Source organism: Miniopterus schreibersii, assembly GCF_964146895.1.
Source record: "Miniopterus schreibersii genome assembly, chromosome: 15".
Lineage (NCBI taxonomy): Eukaryota > Metazoa > Chordata > Mammalia > Chiroptera > Miniopteridae > Miniopterus > Miniopterus schreibersii.
Genome location: NC_138115.1, coordinates 51,932,230 through 51,953,775, shown reverse-complemented (window position 1 = coordinate 51,953,775; position 21,546 = coordinate 51,932,230). Strand labels below are relative to the sequence as shown.

General features: G+C 61.1%; 1 protein-coding gene across 4 annotated transcripts in view; it reads left to right on the top strand.

Annotated features, from left to right (window-relative positions):
• ITPR1 (inositol 1,4,5-trisphosphate receptor type 1) overlaps nt 1-21,546 on the top strand; it is a 181,795-nt gene that overhangs the window by 141,413 nt on the left and 18,836 nt on the right. For all 4 annotated transcript variants that reach the window (XM_081159979.1, XM_081159980.1, XM_081159977.1 and 1 more), the window contains 13 exons: nt 478-658; nt 2,088-2,341; nt 4,538-4,738; nt 6,173-6,283; nt 7,916-8,011; nt 9,785-9,931; nt 10,885-10,989; nt 13,714-13,906; nt 16,149-16,271; nt 18,647-18,822; nt 20,595-20,759; nt 21,109-21,304; nt 21,447-21,539. In XM_081159979.1, coding sequence (XP_081016105.1) covers nt 478-658; nt 2,088-2,341; nt 4,538-4,738; nt 6,173-6,283; nt 7,916-8,011; nt 9,785-9,931; nt 10,885-10,989; nt 13,714-13,906; nt 16,149-16,271; nt 18,647-18,822; nt 20,595-20,759; nt 21,109-21,304; nt 21,447-21,539 — 2,041 coding nt within the window. The remainder of the gene's footprint in view (nt 1-477; nt 659-2,087; nt 2,342-4,537; nt 4,739-6,172; nt 6,284-7,915; nt 8,012-9,784; nt 9,932-10,884; nt 10,990-13,713; nt 13,907-16,148; nt 16,272-18,646; nt 18,823-20,594; nt 20,760-21,108; nt 21,305-21,446; nt 21,540-21,546) is intronic.

Here is a 21,546-nt window from a genome sequence, read left to right as displayed (position 1 = left end):
GAGGGAGCCCACGGGGACAGGTGGCCCCTCTTACTCATCTGTATATGTCACAGGGCTGTGCAAAGAGGAGGGGCTGGTTATAGAAGCCCTTAAACAAGGGACTGGCCCTGCAATAATCACCAAAAATACATTTGGTCGCCACTGCTAGTGGCATCGTTTCGTGTGTGTGTGGTGTGTAGGGGGCTGTTCTTGGTTGGCTAAAATCCGGCCACCACCCCTTGTGCTTCCCAAGCCTGTGTGACTGCCCCAGCGAGGACATCCCACAGCCGGTAGCTTTAAAGGCTCTGCGGACAACCTCACGCCGCAGGATCCCGAGACGGGCGGAGCACAGAGCAGCGTTCAGCCCTGGTCCAACTCGGGCCGCCTGTGAGCTCGCGGGGCTGGCTCAGATCCCGCGAGGTTTTGGTGTCACGAGTGGGACTCGCTCACCGGCCCGGCCCTGCCCGGTGCTGAGAGCCTGTGGGTTTCCCTCGGCAGCATTCCTTCTTCTGCCGGCTGACGGAAGATAAGAAGTCGGAGCGGTTCTTCAAGGTCTTCTACGACCGGATGAAGGTGGCCCAGCAGGAGATCAAGGCAACTGTGACAGTGAACACCAGTGACCTGGGGAACAAAAAGAGAGACGACGAGCTGGACAGGGACGCCCCGTCCCGGAAAAAAGGTAGGTGCCCCGGGCAGCCTTCCCGTCAGCCGGTCTGCGCAGCCGGGGGGCACCCTTGCTCCCGTCACTTCCGGGCTCCACGCTGTGTGCACACTAGGCTCTCACAAGTAGGAGGTGAACCCACGAATGGTCCGCTTCTTCCTGCAGAACCCAAGCGGGATTCCTGCTGCTTTGGAGGTTCTTGTTTAATAAACTAACCCCCTTTCCTCCTGGTCAAACTCCAGGTTTTATTGGCAGGACATTCATTAATAACCCTTTTCCGTGATTTTCCGTTTAATGTTAGAGGACGTTGAGGATGGTACATGCTTCAGAACGGGGGTGCCCTTCTTCTGTGGGCGCCCATCTTCCGCAGGCTGGCTCTCCCTTATTTTCTAAACTGCTTGTGTGGTTGTGAAGCTCTTGGTCCGTCGCCTCGTTGGGGAGAAGCCGTACTTGAGAGTGGGTAGACCCAGGGTGTTGAGTCAGGGGCCTGCAGCAGGTTCGCGAACCACCCAGAGCCTTGCTTTTTAAGGTGACAGCTGGGTTTCTCAGCCGCAGCACATCCGACATCTGGAGAACGTGGTGCCGTTGGGGCCAAGCCCTGCGTTGTAGGGTACTTAGCAGCAGGCGTGGCCTCCACGCAGCCGATGCCGGTGCCCACCCTCACGCCCAGTGCCTCCAGATATCGCAGACTGTCCCCTGGGTGGGACGAGTGCAGAATCGCCGAGGTTGGCGCCCACTGGTCTGGGACAGGGAGGAAGGGGACCCGTTCACTACGCACCCCGGGGGCCGGGCACCGCTCCGAGCCCTTTACACGGGCCACTTCGTTCAGAACTCCGGTCAGCCCTGTAAGGCAGATACAGTTGTCCCCATGTTACAGACGAGGGGACAGAGGCACCGAGATGGTAATGAACTTGTTCCTGTGAGAGGCATGCAGCTGGCAGGCAGCAGGGCCAGGATTTGAACCCGGGCAGCCTGGCTGCAGCGGCTCCGCTCCCGCCTGGAAGGCCCGTTGCCTCGCAGGGTCCTCTGAGGACCGGGAGGGTGACGCGCCTCGTGCTCTGTCACAGAGCAGACGGCTCGGTCAGTGGTCACAGCGGTGGTCACGGCAGCGATTAGCATCCCGTTTGACCTTCTCAGGAACCTCCTCCGGGTGCGGTCCGCCGGCGCCCTCCCCGTTTTACAGATGGGGAAGCTGAGGCCCAGAGCCGTAGGTCTGTGGGCCTGACAGAGCCTGTACTAAGGCTTTCACCTCACCCACAGCCGGCGCAGATGAGGCGTCGGCCCGAGCAGGCTGGCGGGCGGCTGGGTCTCGCCCACCTAAGGACTGAGGGAGGGGGGCTCCTTGGAGCGCCCGCCGGCCGGGAGGTCCCGGGGACACGAGGGCTGCGCTTCTGGCGCGGGGCCCTCCCGGGGAGTCGCAGCACCGAGGGTCTCGCTCCCGTTCCAGCCAAAGAGCCCCCGACGCAGATAACGGAGGAGGCGCGCGACCAGCTCCTGGAGGCCTCGGCCGCCACCAGGAAGGCCTTCACCACCTTCCGGAGGGAGGCCGACCCCGACGACCACTACCCGCCTGGGGAGGGCACGCCGGCCGCGGCGGACAAGGCCAAGGACGAGCTGGAGATGAGCCCGGTGATCAGCATCATGCAGCCCATCCTGCGCTTCCTGCAGCTCCTGTGCGAGAACCACAACCGCGACCTGCAGGTGAGGCGGGCCGGGCGGACCGGGCGGACCGGGCAGGCCGGGCGGGTGACCACCGCGCCACAGCCCCCCGACGCTGGGCCCGTCCCCGGGCCCCTGTCCCCGGCCAGGCTCCTCGCGTCTGGGCCCAGGACGGTTCTCGGTGTCGGTGAGGGCGCGGTTCCGTCTGTCCTCCCTGCCGTCCCCGCGGGGCAGGGGAGCTGTCGCCGGCTCTCACTCACGGCGTGGCCGCTGCTCCGCGTGTGTTTAGTGCGCGCACGTCTGCTCACCTGCCTCTGCTCCGCGCCGCGGGTGCCCAGGTGGAAGGTGGCGGGTGGGTGGGTAACACAGCAGGCTTTCCAAGTCTGCTGCTTAGAAAGTTTAACTAGTTTTTGGGCGGATGGATGAGTGGCTTTCTGGAATTTTACACAAAGAGGTATTTTTGCTCAAAAGTACTTGTGGAAACGATTATTCTAGAAATCCTTGGTTCCCTTTTTTCCTGTTGTTAGAATGGTAGCGGCCAAGGGGCACCTCGAATGGTGTGGGTTCTGAGTGTCGCCTCTGCTGTGACACTCGTCTCGTAGAAGAGGGCGTCCTGAGGTGCAGGGGACACGGCCAGGCCTGCAGAGCAGGGCCTGGACCCAGGCAGTCTGATGGCAGAGCTCGAGGTCTCCCTCAAGGTGTCCCCACTGGCAAACGCTCTTAGGAAGGGCCGCGGTGGACCCTGCAGCACCACTGCTTTCTGCTGACTGGCACAGACCTGCGGGGAAGAAGCGTGGCGCAGTGCCAGGCCTCGGCTGAGCCCCGTGCACTGCTGGCTTTCGGAAAACAGCCCCGTCCGCCCAGAAGGGACGGGGGTGAACCTGGGCAGGTGCCTGGACAGCTCCTCTAGGGACCGGCTGTGTCCTCCCCCACCTCCCACCGGATCTGATGGTGGCTCAGTTTTTGGAGCGGTTGGGGAGCTGAGGTTCACGGGGCTTGGGGGAGGTGGGGAGTTTGTTGATGAGTCAAGCATTAAACTTGGCTGCCAGCTTTTCGTGTGTGCATTTACCAACGTTTTAATTATACAAGGAATGCATGAATATGTTCTAGTTATAAAGGTGCAAATGAAAGTAAGTGTTTAATTAGAAAAAAACGTTCCTCTCCCCGTTCCTCCCCCTCCGCCCGGAGAACTCTGTCCTTGGTCTGGACGGTGCTCTCCAGTCCCCCGTGCGTGTTTGGCAGGAGCGCTGGCTACATGGTCATCTTTGCCCTCTGGTTTTAACTTAACAGCCTAGCCCAGAGATCGTCCCATTCTGGCCCACGGGGACCCCGTTGGTGTTTCTAACTTATCATTAGGTGGTGTTGATACATTGTAACTACTCCCCACTTGACTGGCATTTAGGTTGTTTCCAGTTCTTCCCTGTTACAGACAGAGCCGTAGTGACTGTAGGTCACCAGGTCAGAGGTTACCTTCATTTTATCTTTTGGTTTTATCTTTTTGTAGCACCAATTTCCTACAGTAAACACACCAACCTTTTATAGCTGTGCGCAAAAGGATACGTGTGGTTAATTTTTGCTTCTCCCTTAGAAGAGGTGAATGGAGTCCCTCACAAAACCTCTTCATCAGAACAGACTCTGCCTTAGCAGGTGGTTGAAGGTGGCTCTGTCGTGTTGAGGAAGCCCCTGCTCGCGTCTCGTTGGCGCTACTAGGTTACCTGCAGGGCACGTGCTCGGGCACCTGCACACCCGCACCATGCCCCTCCCCCTTTAACAGCGGGCATGGCCACACGGACCGCTGGGTTCCCGCCACGGCCTGGCCTGAGGCCAGCCTTGCCCGGCTTGTAGAGCTAGGCCGTGGGCACTCGGCATCCAGATCACAGCATCGCCCTTTCTGTAAAATGCCAGGTGCCCGTGAGCTTAACGCCTGGTGGGAGGGCGGGGGCTGGGGTGGGACAGAGAAGGACGGGACCTGGGAAAGGCCGCAGGAGTCTGAAGCGGGTTGTCAGGGACGAGCCCCCCTCCGCTGCGTCCCGTATAGAATCACCCTGGGGAACCGGCCAGTGCTGATGGCATTGCCACAGAGCACATCCACGGCTGACCACCCCGGGGCTCGCCCGCCTGTGCTCCCCGAAGCACAGCCGCTCCTCAACCCAGGGCACCCCAAAACGGCGGGCGAGTGACCTTTCCCTCTCTCCTCTGCCCCGCGCCCCCGCCTGGGGACCGACTGCCCCATCACAGAACTTCCTCCGTTGCCAAAACAACAAGACCAACTACAACCTGGTGTGTGAGACGCTGCAGTTCCTGGACTGCATCTGCGGCAGCACCACGGGCGGCCTGGGGCTGCTGGGGCTCTACATCAACGAGAAGAACGTGGCCCTCATCAACCAGACCCTGGAGAGCCTCACCGAGTACTGCCAGGGGCCCTGCCACGAGAACCAGGTACTCCATCTGTCCGGGGAGGGGCCGGAGGCAGCGCCGTCGCCGGGGACGCGCTCGGGAGTCACGCGGCGCCTGCCCGGCGGCCTAGGGAGGCGGCCGAACTGGAGCCTTTCTTCCAGCGGTCAGGGCGGTGCTCTGAGCTTCGCGCTCAGGGCTTCACCTGGATGCAGGTGTTGGGGTCCTCCTCGCCCGGCTCAGCTCAGTTTGGTTTGAATGTTCAACTCTAATTTGGCTGCTGGCAGGTATTAAAGTTGGAGTAAATTAAGACCAGAAGTCTGGGCTCTATTTTAAATGCTATGAAAGACCCTAAGAGGTGCCCCTCAGGGGCAGGAGGTTCCCGCCCAGCTGGAGGGAAAGCTTGAACGTCACGTGAGAAAGTGTGTGGCTCAGATTTTCACCCCCCAGACACTCAGAGGAGAGAGAGACCCGCTAGTTTGGACCTTGGCCTCTCCAGAAGTGTATTTTTGGACTGGAACCTACCTGCACGCCCCGAGTGGAGCCATCGCCTCTGTGGCGTCGTGTAGAGTTTGTGACTTTTTGCACTGGTGCTGGGGTGAGGAGGATTTTTAACTCAATTACAGCTCTACCCCGGCGGGCGGGGGTGCTGGGGTGCGGCCAAGGCTTCAACGGCCGGTTTTAAACCCAGTGGCCAGGGAGGCGGATGCGCCGGGCTACCTGGGGGACCTTCACCCAGAGGAGAAGGGGCTCAGAAGAGGGAGCCCTCACTGTGTCTAAAAACCTGGTCGTCGTTGACTGTGAGGCTAGGATTTGGTTAGATCCACTTTCCTCCCCCGGTTCCCTGAGAAGGCGGAGGGTGTGGTCCTAGCGACAATAAAAAGGAACCAAGAGTTTCAGCAGCTGTGGGCAGAGGCTCTCTGACATCTGAGTGAGTGTCCCGGCCACCTCAGGTGGCTTTTCTGCCTGGCGGGTCTGTCGAAGGGACCTGCCGGCCTGGCGTCTGCTGCCAACGGGGATCGTACCTGGGAGGGGGGAAGATACTGATTTTTATCTCTGCGAATGAAATGCAAACTTGCTTCCCAAGCATCAGCCTTAAGTAAAAGTAGAGTTTGAAGACTGAGCGGTGTAGAGAGAAGGGAACAGCCCTCGAACAGGGAGCCGGGGAGCGTGGGGCGCAGGACCCAGAGCAGCCCCACACCAACCTTTCCCTTCAGCACAGAAGCCGGCCCGGCACTGTTTGGATCACACGCGACCTGCGTATCGGTTCCAGCGTACGGGGACTTTCCTACTGTTTACTGTTCATTCTGAAACCAGAGATTTCCATCTGCCTTTTATTTTTACCACTTTCTCACGGAAAATTTGCAGCTTCCCCGAGAGATCGCTGGGAGTGGCGAGCCGTGTGTCGCAACAGCAGCTCAGGCTGCCGGCCTGGGGGGCTGGTTGGTGACCAGCCTGTGCGTGTGTGTGTTTCCACAGAACTGCATCGCCACCCACGAGTCCAACGGCATTGACATCATCACGGCCCTGATCCTGAACGACATCAACCCCCTGGGGAAGAAGAGAATGGACCTCGTGCTGGAGCTGAAGGCAAGTGGGAGTTGAAAGCAAAAGCCGGTAGCATTTGGAAACTGTCGCCCTCGGGTCATGCCTCCGTGTGTGGCACGGTCAGTGTTGGGAAACGAAAAACATAAAAGGCAGTTCTTTTAAACCAAGTGAACTACCCACGCAGTGAGTTCTGGCTCAGATGCAGAACTCAGTCTCTCGCTTCCCAGTAAGGGCCTCGCGAGGGGAGCGCACGTGCCGCTCCGGTCCCGGGAACGAGCGCTCGACTCTCACTCGTTCGTTACTGGGACACGGACTCGGGCCCAGAACCAGACCCGCGATTCCGAAGGCCACAGGCCAAGGCGCCGTGGGGACACCACCCATCGTGGCTCCTGACGCATCCCCGGCGCGGGAGGCGGGCAGCTGAGGGGCAGTGCGCTCCCCGTGTGACCACCCGCTGTCTCGCCGCAGGAAGCCCCCGTCTCTGCTCTGTTGCTGATGTAGCAGGAGGTGGCTCATCACATTGGTTTAACGTCAGGAAAGTGACCCTGGCCAGTCCTGTGCCCCCCAGGCCGACACGTCCTTCTGAATCGTATCCAAGTTCTGGGCCACAGACGGGGCGTGGGGGCCGCGGGCACACTGACTCGCGTTACACCGAGAGAGTTTCGGGGACCGGACGTGGCATCTTCCAGATGCTTCAGCTCCGGTTTGCAGGCTGCCCTCTGGGATATTTGAGAAGCTGACACACCATTCCTGAGCTTGAGCTCCTAAGTGCGTGCAGACAAGCCCCCCCTCCTGTTTAGGGGGCTAGGGATCCCCGAGATTCAGACACTTGGTCCCGAGAACTGGGCTTTCGAGCCATCCTGGCTGTGAAAGAGATTTTGGGGTGTGTTGGCCTCGCTGTCGCTGTGTTGGAGTGTGTTGGGCTCCATGCTCTGTCGCCCACCCGTCCTCGGCCGCGAGCCTGATCGCTGACCTGCGCTCGCTGCGCCAGGTGTCACCGGGAAGAAGGGAGGCGTTCACGCAGATGCCTGTGGCAGTGGCACAGTTATTTTTATTTTTCCTTTAGAATTCAGAACTGAGAGTCCAGACGAATCGCTGATTAGGGCGTATGGATTAGGGGGACTTTTATTTCTTTGCTGTTAACTCCTCAGACAGCCTGTGTTGTGGACTCGCCTTGAGCATCGGGCAGGCTCATTGCCTGCCCACCATCTACCAGAGTGTAGACGGGGGGAGCCTGGGCTAAACCGAGGGCTTCCTGGGCTCCGGTCGGTATTTCGGGGGCTTTTCAATCCAGAAACCTGTGGGTTATATAGAAATTCCTGCCCTGCGGAAAGCCACCCTTCCGTCGGCCGCCCCCATTACACGGGGGTCAGAAAGCAGATGGCACCGTTGGAAGACGGGGAATCACCCGCAGTGCCCACCTTCTCTGGCCCGCAAGGCTGACCGACAGCCGTTTGTAACCACACCTGCCCCGAGGCGTGGGGGGCCGGACGGCGGGCCCTCCCTGACCACGGTTGCCGTGTGGGCCCCACAGCCCCGCAGCCCCACGTGTAAATGTCCACTTCCCGCTGGACTTGCGCCTGCTAACAAATGCGGGCCCCCGACCCAGGCGGGCTCTGCGTGCTGGGCCCCTGGCTGCCCCTCTCCACGCCCTCCCGCCTGTTTCCCCTCTAGAACAACGCCTCCAAGCTGCTGCTGGCCATCATGGAGAGCAGGCACGACAGCGAGAACGCCGAGCGCATCCTCTACAACATGCGGCCCAAGGAGCTGGTGAGTGGCCCGGCCGTGGCAGCGGGGGGCCTCCGGAGCCTCCGCGGGGTGCCCGGGCCAGGAGTAGGAAGAGAGCGGGTTCAGGCCTCCGCTGGTGGAGGCAAAGCGCCGCCGGGGAGGGGATACGGGCCCTCCCTCCCCTCGGGGTGGCGAGAGCGCCCTGCCCCACCCTCGGGAGACTGCAGGCTGGTCCGGGGCCTCTGCCGGTGCCGGGCTCCCTCAGGCGGGCCCTCGGCCCTCAGGGCCGCGCTTCCCCCATCCCGACGGGGGACAGGGTAGTGTCACCTAGTGGGCCGGCTGTTCTGGGCACCGGACGGGACCGTGCCCAGGACACCGGCCGCCCTTACCGGCGGGTGCCGCCCCCGTTCCCCTTCCTCCTCGGCTGCCACCCTCCCTGTCCTGTCTCGGCCCTGAGCTCAGAGCCCGAGGCGCTCTTCTTGCTGCCAGTGGTCCGGGCAACAGAAAGGTGTTCTTGGGGTGCTAGTGTTTTATGTGTTTTTTAAAAGAAAACACAAACCTCATTATTTCCAAGGGGTGATGTCCACAGTGGGCTGCGACTCTCGGGGCAGGAGCTGGCGCTGCCGCCGGTGACACCTGTAGCTCTCAGACGGTGTCGCGAGCTGAGGACGAGACTCCGTTTGGACTTTTCCCACACAGATAAAGTGTAACCGACAGACTGAACAAGGGCACTGAGCCCCTCCTGCCGCCGTGCCCTGGAGTGCCCTCGGGGCGAGGCCGAAGTCCCCTCGTGCCCTCCTTTAAATCAGGCTCACAGTGAGCCCCGCTCTGGGGGCTCATTGATCTCGGGGTCACCCGAAGGGACGTCCTTGGGCTTACATAACAGCTTATGTAACTGCGGGGGGCGGGGCCAGGCTAGGGCTTGTCACTCTCGAGCAGGGACCAGTGACTTCGAAGAGATCCCATTCCAGCTCCTGTGACTCTAGAGCAAACCCCCAGATGGAGACTTCACAGCCCGGGGCTGTGGGTGCCGTGGGCACCTGGGTCGCCCCCTTGTGGGTAAATGGCCCCGTTCCCGGCTGGGGGAGAGTCACAGGCTTTCGGGAACAAACCCAGTTCTGAGACCCTACATCACAGGGGAGCTCTGATATCCAGAACACGTGTGTGCATGTGTGTGTGTATGTGGATGTGTGCACGTGTGTGTATGCATCTGGCCTCCACATCCTGTGCAGCTCGTTTGTTCAGTTTGGCGTCAGAGCGGACGGGAGAGCAAGGGCCCCGTGTCCACTGAGCGGGTGTCGGCAGAGGTGTGTCCACGGGCTTGGCCGTGGACTCTGAGGAACGTTTAATGTTCTGTGTCCATGCAGGAGGCTCCAGGCCTTCTGAGTCACCAAAGAAAATGGTCCGTTTTCGGGACAGCGTAGGGGTGAGGGCGGGTCCTTACTCTGAATGGCGGCATCGGGAGTGACAGGCTCGCTTGGCGGACATTGGCCGCCCCGTTCGTCCTTTCTGAGACGGCGCAGGTGGGGGTGCAGAGCCGGCCGAGGGAGTGTGGAGGTGGGAGACGCCTGCCTTCTGGCCCCGTTTGTGTCCCATTTTCTCGTTCGGAGTCACTTTGGCAGCCGTGGTCCCCTTCTAGTCGAGGGCGTGCGCCAGCCCCGGGCGTCTCCTGGCCCCGCAGAGCAGGCGCCCGCCTTGCCCAGTCGGTGGGGCGGGTGGGTGGTGCTGAGCCCGAGCAGGAAGGGCCGGGGCCAGGGCCGCGCCCCGCGGGCTCCCTGACGCGGATCCGCGCCCGCCGTCCGCCCTGTCCTGCAGGTGGAGGTGATCAAGAAGGCCTACATGCAGGGGGAGGCGGAGGGCGAGGGCGGCGAGGAAAGTGAGGACGAGGAGGGCGGCGAGGGCGGCGAGGACGGCGCCTCGCCCCGGAATGTGGGCCACAACATCTACATCCTGGCGCACCAGGTAGGCCCGGGCACGCCCGCCGTCCCTGCGGGTCCCGCCCGTGTCCCTCCCGACGGCTTCTCTCCCCTCTAACCCGGCTGCGCGTGTCCGTGACGGGGCCCCGGGCGCTAAGGGCAGCCTGGGCCTTGTGCTGAGCCCCAGGACCCTCCCGCTTGCCCACCTGCTGGGGCCACGTCACCAGAAACCCCCGATTCTGAGAGCGGACACTGGACAGGCACGGAGGCAGTTGAGAGGCGTCGCAGGCTTTTTATCGATGTTGATGAGCCTCTGGCCCATCTGACAAAACCAGCCTCGGCTGCCTTGCCGGTTGCATCTGGGAACCTCTGGGCACAAGCCTGGCCCTAGGTCTTCTCTTTGCCTTTTGGGGATGTGGAAACCCTCACACCCTGGCACCCGAGCGCCCTGTTTCCTAATACTCTTCCCGAGCGGCTGAGCTTTGGAGACACCCCCTCTTTCTAGAGGGGCCGGTGCCTTCTCTGCAGGTGTGTGTGGCAGCCTGTGGCTGTGCCGAGGGCCTGTGTTTCCTGTCCCCTTCCCCCCCGTAGGTGCAGGAATTAGATATAAAGGTGACGGCATAGGGCCGGAGGTGGCCAGGCCCTCGCACTGCAGGCCGGCAGCAGAAACGCGGTCTCCTGCCCTTAGCGCCTCCATCTGTGGCTGAAGCCACCGAGGGGGCGTCTTAACCTGGGGGAGGCCTGGGGCTGTGCAGAATCCCCATCTCCCCGCTGCCTGGATGAAGAGGCCTGGGAAGCGGGGCCTCGCGTGGGCACACGCTTTCCGTGCTGTTCTGCCAGCTCCCAAAATAGCCGCCGAGCAGAGCACACCTTGGAGGAGGCGGCTGGCCTCCGCCCCACAGCCGTCCCGGTCACAGTGCACTCTTCACACCCAAAGTTGGGAGGGAGCGTGTGTCCCGTCGCATGAGGACATCGCCCGTTCTCTGTCCTGTGTTCCAGCTGGCTCGGCACAACAAGGAGCTGCAGAGCATGCTGAAGCCGGGGGGCCAGGTGGATGGAGACGAAGCACTGGAGTTCTACGCCAAGCACACGGCCCAGATCGAGGTAAAGCAGGGGCCAGGGGTCCCAGCCCCCGCTGAGCGCCGGGCCCCACACTCAGGGCTGAAGGCCTGGCTTAGGGCCTAGGCGTCCCGATCCCTGCTGGGGTCCTGGGGGGGAGGACACACTGAGCAGACCCACAGGAAGGTGTGGCGGTCACTGCAAGTTCCAGCCAGGCCAGGGGACGAGCAGGAGGTATTATAAGCAGGTCCAGCAGAGGGGACCCCTGTACACTGCGCTCGGGAAGAAATAACACCCGAGCCCAGACCTTAAGGGAAATGAGGCTGACACAGGCAGAGACCAGAAGAAAGAGGGTTTTGGACCGGGTGTGGTGGCCAGGGCAGTGCCCACTGGGACATGCTAGGCGAGGGTGAGGACTGGAGCTCAGTGAGCCGGAGGGAGGGAGCCACCGGTCAGAGGGAAGGACAGGAGTCCAGCTCCCGAAGTCCTGTCAGCATCCCCAGGAAGTGTGGACTGTACCCCGAGAACAGTGGGGATCTCTGGATGGTTTTGCACAGAGGAGTGATGACCAGACCTGCGTTAGACAGGCACACTCAATGGACCGCCCCGTGCTCCCTGAGCCAAGTGGGCTCGTCTCCACTCGCAGAGAGGTCGCGTCGCCTGTCGGGTCCCCACGGTCGGGGCTGGAACTGTAACCCAGGCCCTGCCAACCCCAGGACCTCCGTGCACTTTAGTCTCAGAGCCGGGAGAGCAGACTCGTCGAGCTCCAGGCAGTGAGGGGAGACGGCTGAGGAGGGATTGCACTAGCTCCGTGTCACCGTTGGAGCAGACGTTGAAGGGCTGATGGCTCCTCTGAGGCACATAAAATATTCAGGATGCAGACTTTTAAGAATATATTCTTACCCGTGTCTCAAGTTTTTGTCCTAAGAAAACACATCATGTGGCTCACTTGGTGACCATGACAGTGATGCAAGCAATGCCCTTAACTTATTGTTAGTGACTAGAAGGTCTCCGGGCGGGCCAGCTCTGCCCTCTGAGCCCTCACAGTACAGGCTAGAAGTGTTTGCAGGGTCATGTGCCAAAGGAGAGCGGGACCAAGTCCCTGAGAGCCTGGGCCCACTGGGCAGACACCGAGGCTGGGTCAGGGTAAGAGGTGTGGACAGGGTGGCCCCGCCATGAGGGGTGGGCAAAGGACTGGGATGTGTTCTCCTGGATCCCCATTGTAAGACTGCTGAAAAAGAGGTGTGGCTAGGTCTTAAATGCTAAAGGGAAATGGCTGGGCCTGGTGTCCCTAGCTCTCCAGTCCTGCCTTTGGCCAGCCACCCATCTCTCTCAGTTTCCCAAGGGTATAATCTCTGCACAGCCAGAGACACACTTACCACAGGGGTTTTCCCCGCAGGCCCTGGGGCCGGGGAGCCCTGGAGACTAGGACTCAGTTCCTGCCGGGGGGCCTCCTGTCTCCTCCACCATCACCTCCTGAGCCCAGATGCACCTCTGAGGCCATAGTCTTTTGATGTGAAGAGGGGCGGGTCCAGCGCCCACCAAACTGCAGCAAGAGGCTGCAGACTTGGTCCCTGAGCCCTGTGACTCCAGCATCACCTGGGGAGCTGGCTCGAGGGCAGGCTCCAGCCACCAACCCCACACTACAACTCCAGTTCAGTGAGGTCAGCTTAGAGACCAAGCAGTGTGATAGCGAAGCTCCTGGAACCTGATCTCCACCCGGATTTGGGAACCAGTGGTCGGAGGACCATGTCTCCCAGAACCTGCGGAGCCAGGGAACCTGCCTGACCTCGAGCGTTTCCCATGACAACGGGACCAACAATGTGACCCGGCCACAGTAGGGAGCGAGAGAACCAGGTCTTCCTGTAGAGGGTGTGGCCCGGGAGTCACCTGACGCGTCCAGGCTCTGGAGAGGATCAGTAGCTAGGCCACACCCCTATTGTACCGCACCTCGGGTCCCTTGTGAAATCTCTCCCCCCAGGACTGTGACTCAACACACGGTCTTAGAGTTTGAACAGTCCCGACCATACTACCTCCTCTCTGGGGTTGAGCCAGTCTAGGCTCGAGGTGTCCACCCTGAGGCTGAGCAAAGCGAGTCAAAGGCACAGCAAGTGCTGCCCCAGCGTTAACCAGGCCGCCCCAGCGCTAACCAGGCCGCCCCAGCGCTAACCAGGCCCACCAGTTCCTGCCTCATACATTTCAGATGCTGTGACAAGTAAGAGGTGGGGCGTCACTGCAACCCAAGAAACCAAGATTGCTCTTTCAAGTTCCTCTCTAGGGAAATACTCCACATTTGCTACCTGAGGACGATAGGTGGGGTGGGTACCACGGGCCAGGCCGGGCCATTCATGATAGTCACTGGCCAGGTGTGGCTGCTCACATCCAGGTGCAGTAAAACTGCTCAGCCCTGCAGTTGCACTAGCCACGTGTGCTGGTGCTCGGTGGCCGCGGGGGACTCGTGGCCCTGCTTGTGGATGGGGCAGGCATGCAGACACGGAACAAGGCCACCATTGCAGGACGTTCTCGTGGACAGTCCCTGCCTGGGCTGCATCTGGCTGTGTGCATAAGTTAGTAAAACATGGTGTGTGGTCAGAAAGGTACTTGTACAGACTCTCCCAGGCTGGTGGATGTGAGTCCGCGAGACAGAGCCCCGTCTGGAGGTCACACGGCCAGCGACGCCGGGGAAAGATCCGTGCGACACTCCGTGGCCGGGGTCCTCCGGGAAGGTGCCTGAAGGCGACTGCTTACGCTCGTCCGCTCTCACCCTAGATTGTCAGGCTGGACCGGACCATGGAGCAGATCGTCTTCCCTGTGCCCAGCATATGCGAGTTCCTGACCAAGGAGTCCAAGCTGCGCATCTACTACACCACAGAGCGGGACGAGCAGGGAAGCAAGATCAACGACTTCTTCCTGCGCTCCGAGGACCTCTTCAACGAGATGAACTGGCAGAAGAAGCTCCGAGGTGGGTGCGCAGTGCCCGCACGAGCTCCCGGGAGGGCGCGTGGGGGCTCCCAGGCCTGGGCAGCGTGCGTCTCCACGCGGGAGCAGAGCCGGTGTGGTTCGCGACGCTTCCCACCTCCGGGCGCCAAGCAGGCCCACCGCCCCATTTGTGCTGGTGAGCAGGCGGTGGCCTGAGGGCCGCACCTCGAGCGGGCTCCCCGCCTGCGGCGTTGCGCCGAGCTGACAGGAGGGCTCCACGGGCGCTTTCGGGAGGCCGTTGGTACCTGGCTGGAACCGGGCCTCCAGCTCCCGGGACAGTGCCCTGCCTGCCGTGGGCCAGCACACCTGCCCGGAGGACGCTGCTCTTCCCGCTCGCAGGGCAGCTTGGGTTTTAGACGCCAGTGTCGCTCTGCGGGCAGCGCTGTCACCGGCTTCTGTCCTTGCTGGCTGTCTCATGAGTCCGGCTTTAGGAGATGACCCTGAATCCGAGGGACCAGACCTGCGCGGGAGCCATTGAAACTGTGGTTTCACCCTTATCAGGGGAGGGTCCGCTCTCTCAGAATTATGTTATCAAATTATTTTGTATTGTGGGCTCGCCAAGAGGCTGGTGAACTGGCAGAAGGGTGTTTGTTCCCCTCTCTCATCACCTTCTCTCTGAGGTGCAGTCTTCACCCTGACGTAGCAGGAGCCTCAGCCCTGAGGTGGGGTCTGATTTCCATTCTCCACCTGCCACCCACTGGCTGTGTGGCCCCAGACAGGTGACTTAACTTCTTTCAGACCCTCCCCTGCAGAGGGAGATGAAGACCACCTGGTTGATTGATATCGATTGATTATTGATTGCAGACTGGCCTTGTCATTCCAAGATGGATAGCCCATGTAGCTAACGCCTTACTGAGTCTTTGTTTCAAAAACAGCTTTCGTTTCAGTGAAGCTTAAGTGCAGCCAGAGTTGTCAACGGAAAGATTTTAATTGGCTTCAAAGCTGTCTGCTGGGAAGAGAAGAGAGTAACGGAGTTAAACATGATTTGCATGCTGCGCAGAGGGAGAAATGTGCTCATTAGAAGAGTGACTGAGATGAGATACATTTTCCCCGAGTAGCTTCTCTCTCCTGTAGTTGGTCTCAGAGGCGCTTTCTCTACCTTTTCGTGAGGATCCACTTCTTTGCTCCCTCACATGGCTGGTGGCACGTGGGCCTCCACGGGGCTACTTGAGCATCCTCACGACATGGCGGTTGGTTTCCTCTGAGGAAGAGGCTGTTCAGGGAACCAGCACTAGGCCAGGGTGCCAGGCAGGGTACGTGGGGAAGGGACGTAGGGGACGGGTCTGGTAGGTGAGGACATGGTCCCACCCACCTGGTCTCCAAGTGTCTCCTTGCACCTGGATGGACGCCCAGCGGATTTGAAGGATCAAATGTTTGTTCATAGTGAAAGTAACACTACGATTTAAGGTTTTTGGACTGTCTGCCGTAGAGGAAGGCCGGTTACTAGACGCCAGTGGTGGTGTCTCATTTGCAGTGGAGCCCTCCCTCCAAAGACAGTGCTGGCTCACACAGACCATGTCCGAACTTGGCCATTTCCTTTCTTTTTCTCTTTTCGCTTCTTCTCGTGAGCTTTTCACACTTGGGCCAGTGTGGAAAGGAGATTGTAAACCCCATGCAGCCACCACTCTGCTTCAGTGATGACCAACCCGTTGTCACTCCTGCCATCCATCTCTTCTCTCCTCTGGAGTTTCCACATTTTGAGGAGGGGAGGTTTGTAGAAATGGCAACAGTTCCTGTCTGGGGCCAGCTGGGCCAACTCTGAGTGCCGACTGTCCCCCACCCGTGCCCCACACTTCTCAAAGGGTCATTGAACTCTTGGGTCACTCTGGGCATCTCAGCTGGTCCCAGAGCCCTGGGGGAACTAAGGACTCAGTGTGAACTCTGGATACCCCCCGATTCCATAGCCGAGGGTGTTGACCGGGACATGCAGGGTTCTCCATGCTCCAGCTTCCCTCCCCTTCCCCTCTCCCTTGTCCCCAAATACATCCTCTGTTCCAGTAAGTGCTCCCAGCAGAAATCAGCCAATCCGAGGTCCTATGAGCCTGTGAGTCACCTTCAAAACACATGATTGTTTTCACTGTTGTGGTGGGAACTGGGAACAAGGGTGCCCTGTCGGGCTGAGCAGGGGTGGGAGGGCTGGGCCCTGCTGGCCGCCCGCACCCTCACCCTCACCCTCACCCTCACCCTCACCCTCACCCTCACCCGCACATGCTCCTCTCTTCCAGCCCAGCCCGTGTTGTACTGGTGTGCCCGCAACATGTCCTTCTGGAGCAGCATCTCCTTCAACCTGGCCGTGCTCATGAACCTGCTTGTCGCCTTCTTCTACCCCTTCAGAGGCGCCCGCGGAGGTACCTGTCTTCACGTTCAAGGGATCGATGATAAGCGGCGGGGAGGCCGGGACCTGCACCTTGGCTGTGATCCCTGGAAGTGTCCTTGCAGCCCACAGGATCCCAGGGACCCATTTCATACAAGACGAGGTTGTCCCTTTCCCCACAGGTTTAGCTGTAAATCGAACTTAAAATAATACATTTTCTGTTCATATTAATTGCTGAGAAAGAAGGAAGCTGCATACTGTGAACCCTGTAAGGAATCTTAGTGAGTCTCCTCCCTGTGTAAGTTGGGAAACTGTCTCAGAGAAGGTGAGACACTTAGCCAGAGTCACACAGCTCGTGGGGTGCAGAGCCAAGAATATAGATACTTTAATGCTCAGCCCAGTAGATTTTTTTCCCCACACCGTGCTTCTGGAGTTGATTTCAGACCAAGGAATTCGTAAGAAATCTCTGGAATTTTTTTGTGGGGGGAAGCGGGGCTTGAATGACCCCAGGCTGCATCCTTGGACGATCGGTCTTCAGAGCTACTTGCCCGTTACTCATACAGTCACACGTGGTGTGACCTTCCTGGACCTCTCCCCCTACCCCACCCCTCCTCCGGCCACCTGTGTGCCCACTGTCCACGTTTTGCTGAGGACAGGTGAGCAGTGCAGGAGGGACACGGGCTGTGGGTTCTGGAGGATGCGCCGCCTCGGGTATGGTCCATGGTCCGCTTTCCGACGCCCACGGCTGCCTCTGGAGACGGGGAAACCGAGTCCTCAGCTCAGTCTCTCATCAGAGCTTCCCGGCAGATCAGCTCACATGCACACGTGAAAACCGCCAGGAGCCACCTGTGCAAAACGTGTGGGACAGAGGGCCCAGAGTAAGACGCTCACGGTGCAGGGAGGCCTGAGGGCGCAGGGTGGACACGCAGTAAAGCCTGTGTTGGCGCCGTCGGCGAGGCCGACTCGCGAGTGGCTGCGTGTCCCCTGATGCTGTCTGCAGCTTTCCCTCTTGAGGAGCTGACTTTTCTGTCGGCCTTAAGTTACATTGAAAGCTCCATTCGAGGGATTATTTTCCCCCCAGAAAGCACTGTGTAAACACAGTCCCGGGGACTTTGCTTTCGGTGCCGTGTCTGGAATCAGGTGCCCTGGCTGCCGAGACTCGGTGGCTGACGAAAACCAGGAGCCAGCGCCAAGGTGGTTCTGTGTCTAAAGTGCCCACATCCCCCTAATTGCACACTTAAAACGGGAGGGTTTTTGCTTCTGTTTTTTTCTCTTAAATGGTGGTGAAGGGCCGTGGACTTCAGGGGCTGTATCCCCTGAGGTGAGATCTGTAACCCAAGACTCAGTGTCCTCTGGCCTAAACTGGAGAAAGTGGCACCGACCGCGGGGGGTGGGTGTGGAGAGGGCCAGACGTGACCACCAGCCCGAAGGCGTCCAGGACACCTGGCCGGTGTTCCCTGCTCAGGTGACCCTCAGCCTCCGGTCCTCCCGATTCCCGAAGCGCCCCTGCCTCTTGGTGCCCATTTCTAATCAGCTTCCCCTGGAAGGCTGTCGGGCGGGGAAGGGGGAGCGGCTGGGGCTGGGGAGCAGTTTTCAGGGCGAAAGTGAGTCGGGGGGGGGGACACCGTGGGGTGGCTCTCCCCGGGCGATGGGGAGGGAGACATCCTTTATGTAAGCGGCCTTAATCCCCGGGCGCTTGTTTATACCCGAAGGAGACGCGAAATGCGACAGCATTTGAAACGGGTGTTTTTAATGAACGTTTTACAGAACTGTATTTTTAGCCACGTCGGCTCGTGTTATATAACAGGCCGTCTCGTGGGACACTCCAAATAGAACTCGCGGTAGCAGGAGGCGACAGAAGCTGGTGTCAGCTCTCTGCCCGCAAGGAGAGTCCGATGAGGGAGGTGCTGGCGCGGAGGGCACTGCCGCCCTTCCCTGAGGAGCCCGGCCCGGGGGGGCTGCACCTTCCCCCCCACACTCCACAGAGGTCAGACGTTTAGGGTTCCCCTCGCCTTCCCCGAGAGCAGAGCGTGGCACAGCCTGAGTTTTATTTCTTGAACAAGCACGTGATGGGTGCCTGTCTGCTGGGTGCCAGGCGAGCACTAAAAAAGCAGTGTCCTGCGTGGATAACCAGGGGACACGGAGAACCGAGAGAAAAAGGGGCGCCGGGCACATGAGGGGACGGGGGGGCAGCTTTGCAGAGGAGGTGACAGCTAAGACCTGAGGTGGCCAGGAAAGAGAGAGACTGTCGCAGGTAGAAGGAACACGTGAAGGTTTAGAGGTGAAAACGTGGGTGTGACGGGCCACGTCCGGGCAGAGAGGCGACGGAAGGAAACCCGGCCGAGCGGTGTCGGGGTCGCCTGTGCGTGTGGGAGGCGCTGGCCCGTGACACTCGCCCTGTCCTTGCAGGGACGCTGGAGCCGCACTGGTCAGGGCTGCTGTGGACGGCAATGCTCGTCTCGCTGGCCATCGTCATCGCGCTCCCCAAGCCCCACGGCGTCCGCGCCCTGATCGCCTCCACGATCCTGCGGCTGATCTTCTCCGTGGGGCTGCAGCCCACGCTCTTTCTCCTGGGAGCCTTCAACGTGAGTGCAGACACCTTCAGAGCCGCTTCCCTGTTGATGTGGGACTGGGGACACCTTCCTCACCGGCCCCCGACCCTTGGCCTGTGGTTTTGGCGCAGAAAAGTATCGTTTGGGTCCACTGTTAAAACCGCGGGGCCGAGGCAGACCCCTCGCACGGCCCGTTGGCACAGCCGAGCTCTGCCTTAGGGAGCGATCCTCAGGCGTTCAGCAGGGAGGGCAGAGCAGCTGAGATCTAACTTAGCTTTGCCCAGCCGGTCACAGGTGTGCTGGGACCAGAGATTCTCGCCAATAAATCCGGGGATCAAATATGAACAGAGCGTCCGGTCCTGAGGCCGCAGCTGAGCGGGAGCGCGGGGCGGGGGATGGGAGCGGAGGGCCCGGGCGCTGCGGAGCTGGGACGGGTGCTCGGAGCGGGGTCCTTGGGGCGCCCTCCAGAGACACGGGGCTGAGAGGCAGGTGTCAGACCAGGAACACTAGGAAGTGGGGACAGACGGGGCCCACGGCCAGGACAGAGCTGCTGGGAGAAGCAGAGAACGCTGGGGCGCGGGTGGGAGGGAGGCGTGGGGTCGGGAGGTGGCAGGAGCCTGGCGCGTCGGGGTCCCGGGAGGTCAGCCAGACCGTGGCCTTCTCTTTGCTGAAACCGAATCAACACAGTTCGTCGGATGGGCGACAGTCTCGGCTGCGGCGGCTCCCGCACCGGTGAAGGTCAGGGTACTAGACGCACCCGCGGGCAGGCCGGGCGTTCACCCGTCTGCGAGCGGGACCTGGAAGCTCTCCCCCCAGCCTCCCCGAGCCAGGTGTGTCTGTCAGCTGCTGGAGACGGGCTTCTGGGTGGTTTCCACCCAAGGCGGGACTGTCACACAGTAGGTCAGCCTTCAGAGCAGGTGTCAGAACCCAATCCACCGTGTAAGCAGCGGAGAAAATACTGGTGGCCGAGGCTCGAAAGCCTGGCTTTGGGTGTTGCCGCCGACCGAGGGGGCAGGAGGGGCAGGGCCCAGGGGCTGGCGCTGGCGGCTCTCGGAGGCTCCATGGTGCCGCAGCTCCGAGCTCACGGTCTCAGGTTCAAGGTCGCGGAAGGAGCACAACTGTCCCTTGCCGCAGTCCCAGGACGGACCCCAGGAGGGTCACCGGCTCCATTCGGTCCTGTGCCTGCCCCTGGGCCCGTCGTTACTGCCGGGGGTGGCAGGGGTAATGCTCTGACCGGCCAGGGGGGAGCCGCCCCTCCCCCGGCCGCAGGGACAGGGCTGCGTCCCCGAGGAGGCAGGAAAGAAAACGCGCCCTGCTTTTCTTTCCCCAAGAAAATTCCCACGTTCCCTGTGGAAGTGGGAGCAGCGGGGACAGGAGCTGCCGGCGGCTTGTCACACGCGCCCCGCCCTGCCCCGGACGTAACATTCGGAAAACGCTCCAATCTGCCGCGCGCGGGGCCGGTGGGTCGGGTGGCGCCCGTGTCTGCCCGGCCGTGAGGATGTCGGAAATGACTCACGTCTCGTTTTGAGCATGATTTCAGTGTGCGTTTGTTTTGTCACATACGAGCGCCACTTGGCTGCCGTGGCCCTGAGGTCGTTGGGTGCGTCCCCTGGGATGTGCCTGAAAAGCAGCCGCGGGTGACGTGGGTCCGCAGGGCGGCTCTGGGTGGGTTTGCTGGGCGCTCGGTGCAAAGGAAGCTTCGGGTTGGACGCAGCCGCTGACCTGCGTCCGCGTGACCACGCCCGGAGCTCGCGGGGAGCCTGGCACCGCCGCGCTCACGTGGCCGACCCTGTGGTTGCTCCCAGGTCTGCAATAAGATCATCTTTCTGATGAGCTTCGTGGGCAACTGCGGCACCTTCACCCGGGGCTACCGCGCCATGGTCCTGGACGTCGAGTTCCTCTACCACCTGCTGTACCTGCTGATCTGCGCCATGGGGCTCTTCGTGCACGAGTTCTTCTACAGCCTGCTGGTGAGTGCCCGCTGCGCGGCGTCACACGTGGAAAACCGGGAGCGTGTCCCGTGTCCCCCTCGTCGCAGACCCTGCTTTCGGCGGCGACCGCTGAGCGGGTCTAGCGAGGCAGGCCCCCCCCCCGCCCGCAGCGCTCGCCCCCCACCACCCCCCGTTTATTTCCCCCGTCTCGTCTTCCCCCGTGAAGCCGGGCGCGGGTGAAGCGGGCGGGCGGGCGAGCGCGGGACGCCCCTGAGCTTCCAGAAGCGCGAGCTCCCCGTGAGGCAGGTGCTCGCTCTGGGCTCCGGTGCGCATCTAGCGCAGGGGCGTCCTAACGCCGTCCCATCGCCTCCCTTTCCTGTGTGTGAAGCTCTTCGACTTGGTGTACCGCGAGGAGACCCTGCTCAACGTCATCAAGAGCGTGACCCGCAACGGGCGCTCCATCATCCTGACGGCGGTGCTGGCGCTCATCCTGGTCTACCTCTTCTCCATCGTGGGCTACCTGTTCTTCAAAGACGACTTCATCCTGGAGGTGGACCGGCTGCCCAACGACACCGCCCTCCCAGGTGGCTGGCGTCTCTGGCCCCTCTCCCACCCAGATCACCCAGCGGGACTGTGAATTGCGCCCCCGCTGTGGATGCGTGTGCGGGAGCCGGGGAGCCACCTGCCGTGAGACTGTGTGTCACAGAATGTCCTTCTCTCTCCCAGAAGCCGGCGAGAGCTTGGCCAGCGAGTTGCTGTACTCGGGCGTGTGCAGGGTGGGCACCGGAGAGAACTGCTCCTCTCCTGAACCCGAGGAAGGTAGGAC